The sequence below is a fragment of the Lithobates pipiens genome, unplaced genomic scaffold (genome assembly GCF_037356315.1).
Source record: "Lithobates pipiens isolate NorthernLeopardFrog02 unplaced genomic scaffold, aLitPip1_a1.2 Scaffold_8, whole genome shotgun sequence".
Lineage (NCBI taxonomy): Eukaryota > Metazoa > Chordata > Amphibia > Anura > Ranidae > Lithobates > Lithobates pipiens.
Window position 1 is genome coordinate 378,774,211 of NW_027507903.1, and position 21,071 is coordinate 378,795,281.

The following is a 21,071-nucleotide window of genomic DNA, read 5'->3' on the forward strand; positions in this document are numbered from 1 at the left end:
GATGGAGAGACAGGCAATCCCCAACTTCACCATTGACTTTCTTCTTTGGCGCCCCTCAAAAAGGAGACCCCCCGATCATGTCCCCTACTCTCTCCCATTCCTTCGCGATTTGCGACACCCTACATAAGATGAATAATGTTACTTCCAGCTGGCACCCCCTGGCCCACATCTTTAATAACCCCGCCTTCCCCCCCGGTCTTAATGTTAAAGCTTTTCAATGGTGGCTGGACAAAGGCCTATATAGGATTGGTCACTTCTTTAATATGAATGGTCCCGTCACCTTGAAGCAATGCATCTCCCAACTTGCCATGCCCCCCACGGAGCAGTTCCGCTTTTACCAGATAGCTCATTTCTTACGCACTCTCCTACCCACCAATTCAGATCGCCTCGAGGTCACTCCTTATGAACAGTGGTGTGTCTCGGCCATGGACATGAAGGGGGGAATCTCCCTGATCTACACAGCTCTGTCTACCCCCTCGGAGAAATCCAGTTATATGCTAAGCTGGGAACGAGACCTTGACTTGGAGTGGGACATGGACACTTGGCACTCCTATTTTACGAGAGCCTTCGCAGGGATCCTTAATGTCTCCCTCATTGAGGCAGACATTAAGGTCCTCACTAGGTGGTATTTGGTCCCAACCCGCCTGGCTAAATTCTACCCTCAGACCTCGCCTCTATGTTTTCGAGGCTGTGGTCACATGGGCTCCCTTCTCCATATCCTGTGGGAGTGTCCCCGGGTCAGAAGCTACTGGAACAAGATCTTCTCCCTGATCCGCAAGGTCACTGACGTTGCGGCCCCCCAAACCCCAGCTATAGCGCTCCTGAACCAGACAATCCCCAAAATTTCTAAATACCAGCAATGTTTGATCTATTACATTCTGATTAGTGCCAAGATGACCATAGCCCGGGCTTGGAAGTCCCCAAGGGTCTCGTACCCAGCAGCTAAACAAAAAATCTCCTGGATTATGTTCCAAGAAAGGACCTCCAGTCTCATCATTGATAAATCTAAAAAATTCAAGAAAATCTGGGATCCCTGGGCTCGCTACGTGGGGGTTCTCCTCTAGCCCTAGAACAGGACATAATTTTGACACCCAGTATCACAGCGAGATCCCTGTCTTCCCCTAGGAGCTCCCCCTGGCATGGGTACCTCCCCAACCCACTCCTTTCCCTTCCCCCTTTTCCCTCTTCTGTCCCCTCTGTTTCTGTCCTGTCTTTCTTCTTCTCTTTACTCCGTCCCTCCCCTCGAAATCTTTCGTCGGGAGGTGATGGATATTTGGCACAAGTTCAGAGCCTGGACTGAGCAAGATTAATCGCTCCTACCTTTCGGCCTGCATAGGCACTGTTGTCTTGTGGCCCATAGGGCCTACCCCACTCTGGCCCCTCCCTTTGTTTCTTGTTTGGAGGGTCCAGAGTCGGATCGCACTATTTATTACGTTATCAGTCACTGAGTTTGTTTGGTTGACATTATTCTTTTTAAGTTGTCCTATGTCAGGCTTGATGCACTCAGTAGTCCTAGGGGGTTAGGGGTTTGGGGGGCTCAGAGCTCCTGACACAGTCTGAGCCCATGTGGGGTGTCTGGAAGCCGGGCTCCCCAAAGGAAATTGAATTCTCCCTTTACCACCGAAAACGCTCCCCTCTCCCCCTCCCCTGGACTTCCTTTTTTAGCAGTGGACTCCCATGTGCATCATTCGCTCCCCCCCAGTTCACATGTGCCCCGCATTCATGGCCATTATCCTTGTGGTTTCTGTTCGCGGGTGCCATTATCTCCCTTTTTATTGTCCCTTGGCATACTGTCTTTTGTTGCTTACCATGTGCCTTACTGCTGACTCTCCTGCGTGAGAGCAATTTGATACATGTATCGTCTTTGTTTCAATAAATATCTTTAAATCAAAAAAAAAAAAGAATTCCGATGGCTCTCTATATACTAATCTATTTCGTAAACCCACGGCGGGTAATACTTTACTACACGCCTCAAGCGCCCATCCTAAATCTCAAATTTACAGTATTCCGTACGCACAATATCTGCGGCTCCGCCACAATTGCGTAAGAGATGAAGACTTCATTGCTCAATCAAGCACCCTTCGGGAGCGATTACTTTCGAGAGGCTATTCTAAAACCTGCTTACGTAAGGCTTTCAATAGAGCTGCAAATCGCACCAGGACATCGCTACTATACCCCAGTTCGTCATCTCCTAAAATGAATACAGTAAAAGTTATTACCCAATACTCAGCCCATCAGGATCAACAAAAGTATTGACCAAACATTGGCACAGATCATCACATCCTAACATCACATACGAGAGCGACCGGAAATTGTGTTCCGGAGAGCCAAATCGCTGAGGGATAACCTAACCAGTAGCCGCTATAAACATACAAATGCCAATCAAGTAAGAACTAGAGGGACCTTCCCTTGCGGCCAATGTCCCTTATGTCCCTGGATTCTTCCAGGGTTAACAGTTAAACTCCAATGGGGAAAGTTTTACACCTTCCTTTAGTGCCTCTTGCGACACCACTGGGGTGGTATATCTAATGCTCTGCAAATGTGGAGCGTTTTATATGAGTAAGACCATACGAGAACTCGACCATACGAGAACCATTAACGGTAAACTTACCACTGTCGGCCGACATATCGGCCTCTATCATAGGTTTGACCCCCTTGCGGTAAAGTTTCTAGTATTAGAAATGATACCACTTGACACAAGGGGTGGTGATCGTGATAAAATCATTCTGCAACATGAAGCCCTCCTGATCGAAAGGCTTGATGCCTTGAGACCACCGGGCCTCAATGAAACAAACTCTTTCAAATCATTTTTATAAGCATCACCTTTAATCTCTCCCTCTGAGAACTCCTCTGGTTTTGCCCTTAGTCAACTTGGACATTCATTTACATACATGTTGTTAGTGCTTCTGTCTCTAATATGCATTGATTTGTGCTTTTTAACCTTATGTAGTGACCTAAGACCTTTGCATGTCCCCAGTAGAATGAATAAAAGCGCTTTCTATAGTAATGTTTTGAGTATCAAATAATCTGCTTTATTATAACTACTATATCTGTTAGGTTTACGCCTAATTGCTGACTGCCTTATTGTGTCACCGAGCCATGCTGTACCGTCCGTCCTGTATACTAATGTATATCTTTGCATTGTTTACTCATTTTTGTCACATCCTTAAGATTAATGTTTTATTACGTTTGTCATACCATACTGTATATACACTTGTATTATATATTGTTGTGGTGTCTCTTCCCTTTTTCCCCCACCGGTGTGACCTCGCTGTGCGGGGGGCCCCGATGGCTACTCCGCTCGGCGACTGGTAGGGCCCCTGGGGATGGGAGAGGTGTGTCTTATCCTAATTTTTGGGGTAGGGCTTGCTTTGCGCCCTTCCCCTTTCCTTGCACATCTCCTGGCCGTGTTTACGAAATATGAGATGGGCACAGGCGGATGCGCCGAGATCCCGCGCATGCGCCATATATCCCATCAGCACACTGTTATGTGAGGGCACGCTCTGTGCCCTACTTGTGTGCGTGCGCATGCGTATTGGGCTCCATCGGCGTGCTCGCAAGTGAGGGCACGTTTTTTGCCCTTCTTTTGGCTTGCGCGTGCGCAATTGGTTTCCCAGCGCTCCGCCTGTGGGACCCTATGACGCTATGCGCCGGCGACGAATCACCGGCGTTATGCGTCTGGCTTGGGGGGTATTTAATGGTGGATTTTCCACCGAACGGACAGATCGGTATTCGACCCTCGGGTACGTTAGTCCTGCATGCTGTTAGGGTAAGTGCTGCCCCTCTGACGGCACATGGTGGTTTTGTATAATTATCTATTTTATACTTATAGTTTGTATGTTTTTTATTTCACAGATGACCACTAATATATTAAAGCACTATTATATATGAGTACTATACACTCTATATTTGTGGACGTTCATCCGAGGGCTACCCTTATAATTTAGCATCTCCACCGACGTTGGCAATCTCACCAGCTTTAAATGCTGGTCAGCTGCTTCACCCTTGGTCAACTATTATTTTTAATACTTACACAGGTAGGTCACACAGCAATTACACCACTTTTGGCATTTTCACCTACTCCCTTCATTATATTCACTTGTCAGCATCTTATTTTCACTTCCACATGCACCATTCACATTTTCACTTCTAATTCTGGCATTCACATTTTCACTGCATGCTCAATTTTGTCGCTTTTGGGTATCATTTTCAATATCGCCTCATTTCCGTTTATCCTCACGAATTGGTGGGTTCACTCCTTTTACGTTGCCTAGCATTGCTAGTATTGTTTATCCACTTCCCTCACCGAGCTTCACTTTCTTTTTAAACTTTGACGTTGTCCGGCTTTGTTTGCTCAGTTTTTATTTCCCTCACCTTGATTAATTTCTCTTTCACACCTTGACCCTCTCTCCTTTCCTCCCCCCTTTCCCTCTCCCCCCCCCCCTCCTCCCCTCTGCTCCACTTCCTTTTCACACCCTGACCCTCCCTTGCTCTTTTTCTAATGAACTGATGTAACGAGGCCCTTATTTTTATTATTATTTTTGTGCAATAAATAACAAACTGGTACAGCAGATCCCTAAAGATTTCATTGACAACGTTTTGGAACACAGCTGGGGCATTACACAAACCAAAAGGCATAACCAGTTATTCGCAATGCCCATCTCTAGTGTTAAACGTGGTTTTCCATTTGTCACCCTCCCACATCAGACTGTATGCACCTCTGAGATCCAACTTGGTGAAAATGGAGGCACCCTTTCACCTGTCGAATAGCTCAGATATTAAGGGTAAGGGGTATTGATTCTTGATAGTCATCGCGTTTAAACCTCGATAGTCGATGCAGGGTCAAAAGGTACCATCATTTTTGGCAACAAAAAAGAACCCTGCGCCTGCAGGCAATGAGGATTTCCAGAAGAAACCTCTCTCTAGATTCTCGGTGACATACTCTGACATGGCCTGGGTCTCTAGGATGGACAGAGGGTAGGTACGACCCCTTGGCAGAGTTGCTCCAGGGACAATATCAATAGCAGTCAAAAGACCTGTGGGGAGGAAGCACCTTAGCTGATTTCTTACAGAACACACTCCAGTAATCGTTGTATACAGCAGGAAGATCAGAAGATAGAGATGTGGTAGCAACTGGGAGTCTCTCCTTAGGAGCCACCTTGAGAAGGCAGGACGAGAAACATGAAGGTCCCCAAGCATAGACCTGCCCAGAAATTCAGTCCACATGTGGAGAGTGGAGCTGTAGCCAAGGAAGGCCTAATACAATGGAGGTAGAGGCCTTGGGTAGAATGAGGAAGGATATCCACTCCTCGTGGAGTATCCCTACAGACACCATAATATATAGAGTCTGGAAGCCAATAGGACCCCCTGGGAGAACAGTGCCATCAATTTCCAAGACTACCAGTGGCGTAGTGAAAGGCGAAAGGGTAAGTTTCATGGAAGAAGCAGTTCTCAAATCCATAAAATTGCCAGCAGCCCCAGAATCTAGATATGCAAAGATCGATTGAGGAGAGGTGCCTACATGAAGGAACACTGGAAGAAGACGACGAGAAGGTGATGTTTTTGGTTCCAATACTCCACCTTCCAGATGTATTAGACCGGAGCATTTCCAAGGGGGGCAGGAGTCACAAAAATGACCCCTGTCCCCACAATAGAAACACAAGCCCAGAGTTCTGTGCCTAGCACCTTCTTCGGGGCTTAGCCTGCTCCGGCTCAGGTGCATAGGTTCCTCAGCAGGCAGAAGATGCTTCCACGGGACAAAGGGAGGGTGTCTTTTTTTCTAGAGACCTCTCCTGAAAACGGATGTATCTGGACACACAAAGAAATTTACATCGTCCAGACCGGCAGGGTTGGCTCTTCCCACTAATTCGTCTTTTATTTGGTCAGAGAGTCCATGTAAAAAGGTTGCAACCAGGGCATCATTGTCCCAGCTCAACTCAGCTGTGAGGATACAAAACTGAAGAGCATATTGTCTCACTGAAGAAGATTCTTGGCTAAGACGTAAAAGGGCACTGGACACTGAAGAAACCTGAGCCAGCCCCTCGAAGATGTTTCGAAAGCGCTTAAAGAAGTTGGACAGGCTTGAAACCACAGGATCATTTTTCTCCGATAGGGGGCAGCCCAGGCTAAAGCTTCACTGGAGAGGAGGGAAATAATATAGGCTACTTTTGCCCAGACAGGAAGTTTTGAGACTGGAGCTCAAATTGAATGGTGCATTGGCTGAGGAACCCCCTTGTAGGCCTTGGGGTCCCAAAGAAATGGGATGGAGCTGGCAGTTGTAGTGAACGGGTGGCTGCAACCGGAATAGGTGTAGCAGCCTATGTTATTTGAGGTTGCAGACTCGGGGCTCCCAAGGAGCCCTGAAGCTGCTCAAAGCAGGAAGCCTGATCGGGGAGGAATCGCATCACCTGAATCGGATTTGATTCCTGGGTCTCAAGTCTGTGGACTATGCCCTGCAATAGATCATCTGCGGGTAGAGGCACATGAGCTGGGTCCATGGCTGATCAAGCTGTCAGGTCAGCTGAGTTCTGGTGATAGATGCACCCAGTGGGGGTCTGGAGTGCACCATAAGGTAGTGGACCCTACGGCTGACTACTGCGAACGGAACCCTGGGTGGCCCAGGAAAGCAGGAACTCTGGAGCACCAACACAAATCACACTGGGAGCTAGAGCATGAGATTTCCCAGAGCGCAGAATCCAAGAGCCAGCGGGTGTTCACCAGAGCCCCTAATGGTGGGGGTGGACTTCACTGCAGTCTGGCTCCAGGTTGCGGCCCCCAGGGTCTCCCAGCTCACGCTCGCAGTAGAGTACAGGAAGGTAGAGAGGAAGCAGTAGACTGTGACAACAACGGATAGACAGGAGATAAGACAAAAGGTCAGGGCAAAAAGCAGATAGGGATAGTCAAGGACACCAAAGGTCAGGATATGAAGCAAATGAGGACTGTCAAGAACAAGCCAAGTTTGATAAACAGGATCAGACATAGGACACAGAGCAATGAGTACATGGAAGCCAAAACACACAATCTTGCAAGCGAGCGGAGTTCGCTTGCAGTGCACAGGTTAATATAGAGTTCCCTGATAGGGGCAGAAGTGGAGTTTTGCTTTGAGGAGAGATTACTTAAGCAGCCAGGTGAGAGTGGCTGGCCTCTTAATCCGAGCACATGGAGAGGTAAGCTGATAGACAAACATTACTGCATAACCATGACAGGGCCCTTCTAATTTGCCACTTCAGAGCAGCGGCCATTTAAGCCATATTCTGAGGTGCCTATGCTCCTGGGAGATGTGTGTCATAGTTTCCCAGGAATTAGGTTATTTAGTAGCCATAACAATGGGGGTGGGTACTTCCTCCGTCGCCGCCCGTTGTTACTGCAACAAGATAATTTACTTGCGGTACGCCCTGTGTATAGATGGGTAGGTGCATGCTGGATATCCAGCATCACCATATCACAGAAGACACTGTAGAGATGGAAGCGCTCTTCAGAGCAGAAATGTACTGTAAGAACTGTAAGGTTAAAAAAACGTGAATTGAGCGGCGATTTGTTTAATGGCATGGATTTAATGTTTTAAACTAGTGTAAAAGAACGGATTACATTAAAAAAAAATCTGGGTGGAACTCCGCTTTAAAACCATCTATATTGATTATTTCTATTCTGGCAAGCTGCCTACGCTCACCCTGATCGGCAAATGACAGGTCTTAAATCTCATATTCTAAAACACTACCTTTCTTCTATGAAGCAGACAATAAGTGACAGAAAATACTTAATTATGAATGAAGGTCATTATTGATTAGCATCAGAAACTTACTATTATGGTGAGTCTCAGCATTCTGACTTGGAAAATATTTTATGATGGCTGATCGACGATACACAACATGCGATCTTCCACTCTCCTCTTCTTTCTTATCTTTCTCTAGTGGCTCTATGAAAAATTCATCCTTGTCTGTACGAATCATGCCAGCCTGAAATTAAGATTTGAGAAGTAAAATAATCTCTATAAAATATATATTTGGCTCATATTGTACATATTGTAAATGTGCATTTAACCACTTTCAGACCGGACCATTTTGCTGGCTTAAGACCAGACCACTTTTTGCGATTCGGCACTGCGTCGTTTTAACTGACAATTGCGTGGTCATGCGACGTGGCTCCCAAAAAAAATGTATGTCCTTTTTTCCCCACAAATAGAGCTTTCTTTTGGTGGTATTTGATCACCCCTGCGGTTTTTATTTTTTGCGCTATAAAAAAAATAGAGCAACAATTTTGAAAAAAATCATTTTTTACTTTTTGTTATAATAAATATCCCCCAAAAATATATAAAAAACATTTTTTTTCCCTTAGTTTAGGCCGATATGTACTCTTCTACATATTTTTGGTAAAAAAAAAATCGTAATAAGCAATTATTGACTGGTTTGCGCGAAAGTTATAGCGTTTACAAAATGGCGGGAATCAACGATTTTTATTGTGACTGCGACATTGCGGCAGACACATCGGACATTTCAATCAATCAATTTCAATATCAATGCTATACAAATTCATTGATTCCTGTGTAAATGACACTGGCAGTGAAGGGGTTAATCAGGGGGTGGCAGTGTAAGGGTTAAGTGTTCCTAGGGGTGTGTTACTAACTGTGGGGGGCTGGGCTTTGTGTTAGTAAACACTGATCTCTGCTCCAATCACATGAGATTGTTGCTAGGCAGAACGGGGAGATGCTGTTTACAATGTCATCTCCCCGTTCAGCTGCCCCGTGAGATGATCGCGGGTATCCCCGCGGCGATCGAGTCCGCGGGACCCGCGACCGGACTCACGGGGGTTACGCCCGGCATGTGAGCGTGCCACCGGCGGAAGGCTCGCGATGGCAGAGCGGCATTTAAAAATTGAGGTACCTGTACGCCACTATGCCTGTCTGTGTCATTCTGCTGACGTACATCGGTGTGCGCCGCTCGAGAACTGGTTAATGTTAAAGTCTCGTGGCTTTAAGAAATTGCTTAGGAAAAGCTCATTAGCGTTGCAATAATAGGGGACTTGGGGATGTCCCATTTTGTTACAGAGAGGAGCCATGTCGGTCTGTGAATATAAGAGAAAATAGGATTTTTTGTACTCACCGTAAAATCCTTTTCTCTGTAATTCACTGACTGACACAGCTCCTCTCTGTAACAGAATGGGTTGTCAGCCCTACCACTGGAGATACTAGGCAAAGTGGTAACACAACACTTCAGAACTTTCAGTTCTGCCCAGGGGGCGGTCCCTAGGCTACAACCTCCATAGCCTGCCTTAGCAGACTCAGTACGTCAACAAGCAGTATAACAAAGAGAAAAAGGAGGGGCGGGTGCTGTGTCGGTCTGTGAATTACAGAGAAAAGGATTTTACGGTGAGTACAAAAAATTATATTTTCTCTTATATTCACCGACCGACACAGCTCCTCTCTAACAAAATGGGACGTCCCCAAGCAGTGCCAAACGAGGGGTGGGAAAAACAGCATTAAAACTTCATCCACCATGGCAAGTGGGAACTAGTGAAACTAAACCCACAAAAAACAGCAGCGTGTGGAAAAACACCACCATATAACCGGGTATCCTCAACAGGAGTGATCCCCAAGACCGCAACATTGCGGAAGTAATGCAACAGTGCATAAACACAACAGTACTGCGTTTTTATCGAAAAACCAGGAAAGCAAAGCTTGCATATCCAATTGCAACTACACGGCCGCCTGCAAAACTTTGTGGCCAAAACAGGCATCAGCCGATGCACTGATGTCTACCTTGTAGAACTTGGTAAACGCATGGACAGACGACCAGGTCGCCGCCTTACACACCTGACCGACCGGCGCTTGGTGTCGGAAGGCCCAAGACGGTCCGATTGCCCTGTAGAGTGGGCCGTGACCGGAAAGGGGGGCATCTGCCCCTTCAAGGCATAGGCTTGTACTACAATCTGTCTGATCCACCTGGAAATGGTGGCTGACGAGACCGCCATACCCTTCTTTGGGCCAGCCACCGAAACAAACAGTGAGTCTGACTTCCAAAAGGGAGCCGTGGCAGACAGATACAACTTCAGAGCCCTTACCACATTGAGAGCATAAAGGGCCACCTCTTTGGGGTGCTTCGGCTTAGGACACAACGATGGTAATACAATGTCCTCATTGATATGAAAAGCTGAGACCACCTTCGGTAGAAAAGATGGTTTGCGACGCAACACCACCTTATCCCTGTGAATGACCAGATAGGGCGACTTGCAAGACAAGGCCGCCAATTCCGAAACCCTCCTGGCCGAGGTAATGGCCACTAGAAAGACCACTTTCTGGGAAAGAGTCAACAGGGGAATCTCCCTGATATTTTCAAACGGTGGTTTTTGAAGCGCCGACAACACCAGGTTCAAATCCCATGGGGGTAACGGTGGATGCGCCGGAGGGACTACATGTTGTACTCCCTGAACGAAGGTACCCACTAAGGAGTGTGATGCCAGGGGTCGTTGGAAAAAAGACAGCCAGGGCTGAGATCTGCCCCTTGATGGTGCTCAATGGCAATCTCTGGTCTACTCCTCGCTGGAGAAACAGCAGGATCCTTGCTATGGAAAAGGAACGTGGATGTCAACCATTCTCCTCACACATGTAGATGTAAGCCTTCAAGTTACGATGGTATATCTTCCTAGAAGAAGATTTCCGTGCCCTCAACATAGTTGGAATCACCAAGTCCGACGGACCCCGGTTCCTCACCACCTGGCTCTCAACAGCCATGCCGTTAAAGCCAGCGACGGTAAAGCAGGATGAAAAAATCGGACCTTGAGACAGAAGGTCCTCTTGAAACGGTAGTCACCAGGGAGCGTCTGCCACCAGACGCACCAGATCTGCGTACCAGGGACGCTAGGCCAATCTGGGGCAACCAGTATCACTGGGATCAACTCGGCTTCCACTCTGCGAAGCAGACGTGGCAACAATTTCAGTGGAGGAAAGGCGTAGATCAGCGGATACTGATCCCACGGGGCCACCAGCGCGTCTGACGCGTCTGCCCACGGATCTCGTCCTGGACACGAATCTTGGCACCTTCTGATTGAGACGGGAGGCCAATAGATCCACATCTGGTGTTCCCCACTTCAGGCACAGCAGCCTGAATGTTTTTGGATGCAATGCCCATTCTCCTGGGTCCAGCATCTGCCGACTCAGATAGTTCGCCTGCCAGTTAACCACACCCAGGATGTAAATGGCCAACAGGGCCGGAACGTTGCGCTCTGCCCACCGAAGTATGTGAGTGACCTCCCGAGCAGCGGCTGCGCTTCTTGTTGCACCTTGGTGATTTATGTATGCTACTGCCGTGGCATTGTCTGACTGAATCCTGACCGGACGCCCTTGAAGACTCACCGACCATGTGTGGAGACACAGCCTGATCACGCTCAATTCGAGCAGATTGATCGGCAACTCGGATTCTACTGTCAACCTGAGGCCCTGAGTCGACTGAACCCCCATCACTCCACCCCAGCCGTATAGACTGGTGTCCGTAGTGACCACAACCACCAGGTCAGAGAGTCCCTGACTGGTTGGCTCACCTGGATCTGTCCCATTTTAACAAGATCTCCTTCTGCAGTACTCTGGTGTGGAACTGGGCGTAAGGTACTGCCTCGATGGAGGCTACCATGAGCCCCAGTACTCGCATGCTAAACCGTAGCGACGACCGCTTGCGGGTTCATCAGCAGTTTCACCGCGGATCTGAGAGTCTGCAATTTGTCTGAAGGGAGAAAAACTCTCGCTTCCCTGGAGTCCAACACCAAACCTAGGTACTCCAGACGCTGGGTCGGCACAATCACCGACTTCTTTAGGTTCAACAGCCTCCTAAATTCTTTCAGGTTCTGCATGGTGATCGACACATCCTCCTCTAATTCTGAGGCGGAAGATGCTCTCAGGAGGAGGAGATCGTCCAGGTAGCCCACGATCGCGATCCCATGTTGTCTCAGCAATGCCAATACTGGAGCCAATACCTTGGTAAAAACTCGGGGGGCTGATGCTAGACCAAGAGGAAGAGCCACAAATTGGTAATGGGCTTCCCTGACTGCAAAACGCAGAAACGTTTGATGCCGAAGGCATAAGGGTATGTGCAGGTACGCATCCTTGATGTCCAAGGATGCCAGGAAGTCCCCTTGATGGAATGCAGCGACTACTGAGCGAACTGATTCCCTTTTAAACCTCTGCGCTTTTACAAAGTGATTGAGGGCTTTTAAGTCCAAGCTTGGACGTACCCCTTCCTTCTTGGGAACCACAAACAGATTTAAGCAGCATCCCTGGAAGCGTTCTGGCTCCGGAACAGGTACAATCACCCCTCGATTCAGCAAGTCCCTTACAGCCCCCAACAGGGCGACCCTGGGATACGGGTATGCTGGAGGGGAAGAATCTGTTTGGTGGCCAAGAGAGGAACTCTATCTTGTAGCCTGTGGAAATCAGATAGCAAACCCATTGGTCGGATAACCGGGATGACCACCAGGCTGCAAACTCCCGAAGGCGTTAGCATGTTTGTTCGCAGGCTTGTTAGGCTTGCGGTTCCAGGGTCGTTTTTGACCATCCGTGGGGGTCCTGACGGGCTGGGGACGTTTTGTCGAAGCACCGGGCGGACGAAAAAGCCGCTTGTGAGCGGAAAAAGAGGGCCCTTGCCTTCCTGGCCTGTGGGAGTAGAGTACTCTTACCACCAGTGGCATTTTTATTAATGTCATCTAGCGAGGCTCCAAAGAGCCGGTCGCCAAGGAAGGGAAGATCCGTCAGGGCTTTCTTGGATGGCTGGTCAGCAGACTAGCATTTTAGCCAAATCAGGCGCCTCAGCACCACAGCTGACACTGAAGCCCTGGATAACAGAGGGAGAGTATCCAGGGCCACATCACAAACGTACTTGCACTAGTTGGTCTGCCAGTTCCACGCAGATAGGGGAGGCCTGTTGCTCTCCCAATTCGTGATGCAAAAGTTTTGCTCACTCAGTCAGTGTCTGCGACACCAGTGCGGATGCCAGTACAGGTCACACGGCTGACCCCACAACCGTAAACAAGGAACGAGCTACCGCCTCGGCCTTCCTGTCCATGGGATCCTTGAATGCAGGAGTCCCCTCAACCGGGATCGTGGTTACTTTGTTTAACCTGGATACTGGGGGGTCCACGACTGAAGGAGCCGACCACTTTTTTAGAAGGCTTTCCTCAAAGGGGTAACACACACCCATGTATTTGGGGACCGCAAAGGTCTGTTGCGGGCGACCCCATTCCTTGTAAATGAACTTATGAAAATAAGTCAGATACGGGAACACCTTAGGTGAACATGCTGGCTTGCGGGACCCAAAAGGGGCCGGTACATCAGCAGAGGGATCCGCTGGCTCCTGAATCTTCAGGGTATCACTCACAGCTGTGATAAGTGCTCCAACTAGCGCACTGACCCGGACGGGGGCTCATCCTCACTGTCCAAACGGTCCTGGTCAGCGTCATCTGACAAGACAGAGCAGGGGTCATCGGCCTCAGCAGGACCCGAGTCTGTGTCAGAGCTCTCCCCAGAGGACGGGAGGGCAGGGGCTGCTTTTTAGCACCTTTTTTCCCACGTACCGCCTCTATCTTGGCAATTAACGAATTGAGGACTGCCGTAAGGGTGTCCATAGGGACCGCGCAGTCCGCAGGTGTCCCGGTTGCAATTGCCTGGATTTCGGGGGAAGAAACACCAGTTTCTGTAGCCACGTTGACCCTACCCTGTCTGCCACCCAAAGGGGACTTAGGACAGTGACAGTCCCACCCTCCTGCTGCCGCTGACTGAGGGGCTCTAACCCGCTGGACTCACCACCCTGGACAGTTCCGCACTGTATTACCACAGTGCCTGATGATCCCCAGTGTTCCTAGATGCAGAGATAGCAAAACGTGTGTCGGTGGCCGGAGGTCGCATGATCGGTGAGCGATCTGACACACGTGTCCAGAATCACAGGATAAACCTCCCATCGCTCTGTGATGACCGAACAGGAAGCTGAGGGCACAGGGGCTGCTGCTAGAGCACAAAAAATGTGGTCCGACTACAAGAAACTGGCCGCCAGTGTTCTAATAGAGAATCACTAGGAAAATGGCCACTTGAAGCCAGAAGCATGTCTGACCCTTGCCCATACTTAAAATTGCCGCCGAACAGCGCTATGAGGGACTAGGGAGAACATGTGGCAGGCACAGCACTGCACCAACACAGGGGAAGACTACACAGACATCCAGCGGCACTAAGCTGCAGGACCCAGGCACCCAGTACACCTAAACCCCCAGGTGAGAGCCCAGGCACACACATACCGCTCAGCACATGTACAGCCCCCCCCCCCCCTTGAGGTGGGGAAAGGAGGGTAGTTAGGGACAGGGGAGAGAAGAGAGGGGGTGAGGGGGGCCACCGAATCGACCTCCCAGGGAATGCCCAGCTGCTCCTCCCTGCCAAGGCAGGGAGAGCTGTACTTACCAGTCCCGAAGAGCTCCATGGTAGTCAGCTCCTGATCAGTACAGGGAAGACTACTGGACTGGCATACTGTGACTCAGACATCAGTAGCCCGGTCATATGTATGCCCCAGAGCATAAAGCTCACGACCACCTCTGGAGCTGAGGTATGTCGTGGCCTGCCAAGCCGTAGCTGCGACCTGCACACGCTCGATGGCAGGACTGGGGAGACTACAAGGATAAGTGAACCAGCCTGTCACCCAGCCAGCTGTTGATAGAAGATCACAGGATCATTCATCTTGCGCAAAAAGCCAAGCTTCTGCATCAAAAAAACATGGACCTATGGGCCCGCAGGTTCCTGTCTTATCTGCTCACTAGGTAAGAAAAAACGGAGTCTGCTAGAGCAGGCTGTGGGGGTTGTAGCCTAGGGACCGCCCCCCTGGGCAGAACTGAAAGTTCTGAAGTGTTGTGTTACAACTTTGCCTAGTATCTCCAGTGATAGGGCTGACAACCCATTTTGTTACAGAGAGGAGCTGTGTCAGTCAGTGAATATAAGAGAAATATATTTTACAACACTTTTTGGTCAGTAGTATTTTCAAAGCAGAATTAGGTGAAATGGCTTCTTGATATAAATATGTAGTAGAAAATTAAAAGGGAAGTAAACCCTTCCAAACAACTTGGACCTATAGGTAAGCCTAGATTAAGGCTTACCTGTAGGTCCAAGCAATATCTCCTAAACCTATATGGTTTAGGAGATATTTGCCCGAAAATGGGCACCGCTGTCTACGGCGCATGCGCCGTAGACAGCGGCGCGCAGGCGCACTAAATGCGGCAAATCCAAGAATGGATTTGCCAAATTTGTCGACTCCCGTGCGCATGCGCGGGAGTGACGTCATCGCGGCTTCGCCGTATGACAGCAACGGAGCTGCGAGGCGCGACTCCCGTGCGCATGCGCGGGAGTGACGTCATCGCGGTTGCGCCGCTGTCATTGGTCGGAGCTGCGAGACGCCACCAGCAAGATGGACGCGGCGGACTACAGGGATCAGCGGCGACTTCGCTGGCTCCTGTGTCAGGTAAGTGACACATAATGAGCTACTATGCGATGCATAGTAGTCCATTATGCTTTACCTTTGCAGGGAAAAAAAGAGGAAGTAAACCCATCAGGGTTTACTTCCTCTTTAAGGCTGGGTTCACACCGCTGCGGGGGGAGAACCTGATGTGATTCGCACAGCAAATCACATCCGATCTCCGTAGCGCTGTGAGTTCAGCCATACAGATAGTATGGCTGAACTCGCAGCGGTCCCGCAGCAAACTCGCACGGGACCCTTTTTTGGGTCCGCAACGGAATCGGATCGCATGGGGGTTCACACCATGCGATCCGATTCCTGTGCGAGTCGGCAGATCGCACTGCGATATGCCGACGGATCTGGGGGTGTCATTAACATAACATTGACACCCCCAGCCGTCCGCATAGGGCAGTGTGAACTGCCGGCGGGAGGTGTGCGATGCGGGAAAACGCCGCGGATTCGCGGCGTTCCCGCATCGCAGCAATGTGAACCTAGCCTAAGTAGCAATTGTAATGAAACTTTGCTTGAGTGCTTTTGTCATATACCACTTGCTCCAGTCTGAATATAGATATCAGCTATTGCAAAATGTTGGAAACCAATAACTAGACAGTACTCGTTTTGGCTTCTGAACATCAAACTGTTTTTTTACAACAGGCTTTTAAACATTGAGTAGAAGGTTTACAGCTTCTGCTCATATTACTCTAATACACTTCTAACCAAAAAAACCTAAATTAAAGCGGAGGGCCGGTTATAAAAAAAAAAAAAAAAAAGTCAGCAGCTGCAAACACTGCAGCTACTGACTTAATAAACACACTCACCTGTCCAGGGCGCCCGCGATGTCGGCCGCCCGAGGCCGACCCGTCCCTCAGGTCTCGGGTCCCGGCGCCGCCATCCCTTGTAAGGGAAACAGGCAGCGGAGCCTTATGGCTTCACTGCCCGTTTCCTACTGCGCATGCGCGAGTCCCGCAGCTACTGCGCATGCGCGAGTCCCGCAGCGCTTTCTGAATGGGACGCGCTGTGTTCTGGAACACACAGTTCCCAGAACACAGCGCGACTCATTACCCAGAAGACGCCGCGACGAAGACAGAAGACAGAAGATCTCTGCGGAGGAGGAAGAGGAAGATTAGGAGAAAGTGCCTAGCAACAGGCATTTCTGGTAAGTAAAAAAAAAAATGTTTTCATTTTTTTTTTTTTAGATTTTTTGTAATTTTTAAAAAATTTTTGTTTTTCAGGGTGGCCCTCCCCTTTAACATGAGCTAATTACTAATCATTTTCAGACTAGGTGACTCAGAGACATGACCTTTCAGAGCCTAGCCTTTTCGTCTCCTAGCTTCCTAACAACAATGCACATTATAACAGACAATCCAAGACAGGTGGCTGCAGGGGTGTCGATAGGGGTTGGCTGAAGCCCCGAATGTAACCCCGAAAAGCCCCCGAGTCTCGTAAATGTATTTTACAATTATTATCCCTGAGTCCCCATGGCGCCGCACTGCGCATGAGCGAGCGGTAGCCGTCAGGAAGTGTGATGTTGATACCCCGCGCGTATCGACGTCACACATCCCGGCGGCCGCTTCTCACTCATGAGTGAGAAGGAGCGAGCGCCGGCAGGATGTGTGACGTCGATACGCGTGGCATCACACACGGCATGGCATGCATGCCCCGGCCTGCCTTTAAAAAAGCGTAAGGCAGCGGCGGGAGACAAAGTGCACGCATTCACACTAGGCAGCGCGGGCCGGGTGGGCTGACTGGAGCAGGACTGCTGGAGGCTGCCTGGAGCAACAACAAGTGACTGAGACAGCAGGCTGCAGCTGCTGACATTGTGCTAACTAGACTCTCAAAGCACTCACTCACTGGCAGGACTAAGGTAAGGAGCTGGATCTGGCAAGAGGATCATACACTGTCTGTGGCTGTGGCAATCATCTCATGACATTGTACCTTAAAATGGCTTAATCTGACTTCAACTGGGTAGGGGCTTCCTCAGATCGGATGCTGCTTTAATCATGGATCTAGTTTTAGTACCTCTTGTACAATCACATGATTGCATAGTGTATGGACCACTTTTCAGGCAGCCATGATCTGATATTTAGTATGGACGATCAGTGTCAGCCACCTGTCACTATATAAGTGATATGCCACCCCACTACTGCTCTCAGATCACCACATTACCTTAGATTGTGCAGTCAGATTGCATAGTGTATGGTCAGTTTTCTTTAGGCTAGATAGAGCTACTTTTGATTGAAAAGAGATTTGTCTGCAACATTTTTAAGTCATATCAGTATAGAGGAGCCTAGAGCTCAAAAGATCTTCCTGTACCTGTATAGCGATACCCTCACTTAAGAGGGCCGCAAGTTTGGTTTGGGCCCTGAGCACAGCTCCGCCAACCCCACCGGCAATCTGCTCTACCCACTCTGGCACAGTTAGTATCTAGCAATACACATTAAATCGTTTATACTCTAAATATGTGTGTGTGTGGGTGGATAACTCAAGCTCATAGACAATCTTTGAAAGTATATAACGGACTTTACTTGTTTTATAAAAAAAAATAACATGAATCGAACATTTGGTTTGCAACACATAAGCAGGTCCCTGCAGTAACCAGTAATAAAGATAAACAGAGTAATCAGCATAATAAAGTATTGCTATGCAACTCTAGCGCTGCCCTTTTTCAGCTACTTCCCCGCATGGGTAAACTATCACCCAGCACTATCTACCTATGCAGTCAGGCCTGACTGATCTAGATGGAAGTCCAGTGAAACAATATTCGCTAGCAATCTTTCGGTGGTGCACTTAAATAACAACTTTGTAATCCAAACGAATAATAAAGATAAAGTATCTGTCTTTAAACAGCTCTCACCACCCGGACAAGTCCAAGTCCGTTTCCTCCGCCGGTTCGTCTAGGAACAGGAATCCACCGACCTCCGAGTCTTCAATCCTTCTGGTGTACTGCAGCAAGGATGAGAAAATGTCTCTCAGGTGCAGCTAGGCTGGCAGAGGGCTCTTTGGAAAAGAGCACAAGGCCCAGGCTTCAGGCCTTGTGCCTCCAGCAGTTCAGCACAGACCTCCTCTTGCTAGGAGAGGGGGGGGGGTGGTGTCCAAAAAGAGAGCGAACTAGGCCTCTCCCCCTCCTTATATGCCCTCCCCCATGAGTCTCTGGAGCATAACTCCAAACCTCCTGGGAACCAGCGGGGTTCTGGGAACAGTAGTTTTATAGTCCTTAAAGAGACCCTGCTACACCTGCATGTGGATTGTGGATGATTAAACACCTATTCCCTATCTAAAGATAAGGAAAATAAAAACACTTCTTTGAATGTCTGCAGGGTTGGTTCAAGGCCACGCCACATGCAATCCAGTGGGTTTTTTCTTCTGCGTCAAATGCATAGCTAGTAGGTTAAATGGTTTCCAATGGCATAGTTCACACGAGTGTGTTCCTGTCCGGAAAGAAAATTAGAACATGCTGAATTTTTTCTGCACTGAACTGCACCGGAAAAAAATGTATCGGAGCGCACATGTCCTTATTTAGGGTGAAGAAAAAAAAGGGAAAAAAAAACGCACTGGAACACATAAAAAATGTACATGCAGAAACATCTCCAAACTGCGTTTCTATGATGTGAACTGGCCCTTAGGGTCTGTTCACACTGCTCGCGTTCCTGTGTGGTCCCACATATTCCGGCTTTGACAGCCCTTCATTTCAATGAGCTGTCAAATGTACTAGAATGCAGAAACAATTGTGTGGTTTGATGGCTACACCGGAATGGGGTATTATTGGATTCCAAGATGTCTTTGGGGTTCCATTAACAGTTAGCACCCGCACGTTAGAGCTGCGTGATTAATCGCTAAGAATCAAAAAACTAAAAATTTTTCCCTTCCTGATCTTCAAAACAGCATGTCACAATTCTTTCTAACAAGTTCCTCTTCTCCAGGCCTGGCCAGGCGGGCCTTGTCTGGACTAGTCTCTCAGAGTTGTCTCATCAATCATACCTGCTGTTGCCAGTGGTGGACAAGGTCATCATGCTTCATGAGATGGGAGCACTAGCGCACTACAGGTAACTATATGTATTTGCATTGCATGCATGGAGAAAATGCTGATGTCTGATCAAATTTATGTTAAAACAAAATCCTAGGCTATAGTCAAATTTAAATCTCAGACTGTTTATTAAAATAATTTTGTAAAATAGAATGTTGGTTTTAATCTCTTTAAAGCGGTTCTTCACCCTAAAGGGGAAGTTCCGCTAATCTGATCCCTCCCCCCCTCCGGTGCCACAATCGGCACCTTTCAGGGGGGAGGGGGGTGCAGTTACCTGGATAATCCAGGTATCTGCAACCACTTCCGGGCAGACCGCCGCAGACGCCCCCCCCCCCCCCCCCGTTGTGTTCTGGGAAACACACAGTTCCCAGGACACAGTGGGGGATCTGAAGAGACACGCAGCGCGACTCGCGCATGCGCAGTAGGGAATCGGGCAGTGAAGCCGCCATGCTTCACTTCCCGATTCCCTGACAGAGGATGGCGGCGGTGGCAGCAGCGAGACGAGCGATCGCTCGTCATCTGCCGCCGACATCGCTGGACCCTGGGACAGGTAAGTGTGATTTTATTTAAAGTCAGCAGCTGCAATATTAGTAGCTGCTGGCTTTTAATATTTTTTTTTAGGTGCAGAACCACTTTAAGTCTTTATAGTCTGAAATAAATTAGAACATTACGTACCTAGATTACAGTCATATGGTACCCTTACTTACCTTACCCATTTAATATATACTTAAATATATAATTCCACAAAGGGAATGGGGACAATTGGCATGCATCATTGTTTTGTATGTATTAATCACAATTTAACGCTTGGAAATGCTGACAACCATAAAATATATATATTTTTTATTGCTTTTGTCTTTTTCTAATAGTATTTTATGTGCAACATACAATCAACATCAAAGTGTTTTTTTGGAATGGCAGTGAAACGCAAGTCAACAATGTATACGAATATGCAACAAAACAGGTACAAATCATCCTTTTTCTCTCTCTCTCTCTTTCCTCTCCTTCTCCTCTCGCGCTTTCTCCTCTCTCTCTCTCCCCCTTCTCTCTCTCTCCTCCTTCCCCTTCTCTCTCTCTCTCTCTCTCCCCCTTCTCTCTCTCTCTCCCCCCTTCTCTCTCTCTCTCTCTCCCCTCTCTCTCTTCTCTCCCCCCTTCTTCTCTCTCTCTCTCCCCCTTCCTCCCTACTCTCTCTCCCCTTTCGTCTCGTCTCTCTCTCTCTCCCCCTTCTCCTCTCTCTCTCTCTTCCTCCCCCCCTTCTCCTCTCTCTCTCTCTCCCTCCTCCCCTTCTCCTCCTCTCTCTCTCTCTCTCTCTCTCTTCTCCCCCCTTCTCCTCTCTCTCTCTCTCCTCCCCTTCTCCTCTCTCTCTCTCTCCTCCCCCTTCTTCCTCTCTCTCTCTCTCCTCCCCCTTCTCCTCTCTCTCTCTCTCCTCCCCCCTTCTCTCTCTCTCTCTCCTCCCCCCTCCTCTCTCTCTCTCTCCCCCCCTTCTCCTCTCTCTCCTCCCCCTTCTCCTCTCTCTCTCTCTCCTCCCCCCCTTTCTCTCTCTCTCCTCCTCCCCCCTTCTCTCTCTCTCCCTCTCT

The 21,071-nt window shown here is 48.7% G+C and overlaps 1 protein-coding gene across 4 annotated transcripts in view; it reads right to left on the reverse strand.

Moving 5' to 3' along the window:
• LOC143964080 (A disintegrin and metalloproteinase with thrombospondin motifs 2-like) overlaps nt 1–21,071 on the reverse strand; it is a 1,751,863-nt gene that overhangs the window by 1,442,679 nt on the left and 288,113 nt on the right. For all 4 annotated transcript variants that reach the window (XM_077473787.1, XM_077473788.1, XM_077473790.1 and 1 more), the window contains exon 3: nt 7,802–7,955. In XM_077473787.1, coding sequence (XP_077329913.1) covers nt 7,802–7,955 — 154 coding nt within the window. The remainder of the gene's footprint in view (nt 1–7,801; nt 7,956–21,071) is intronic.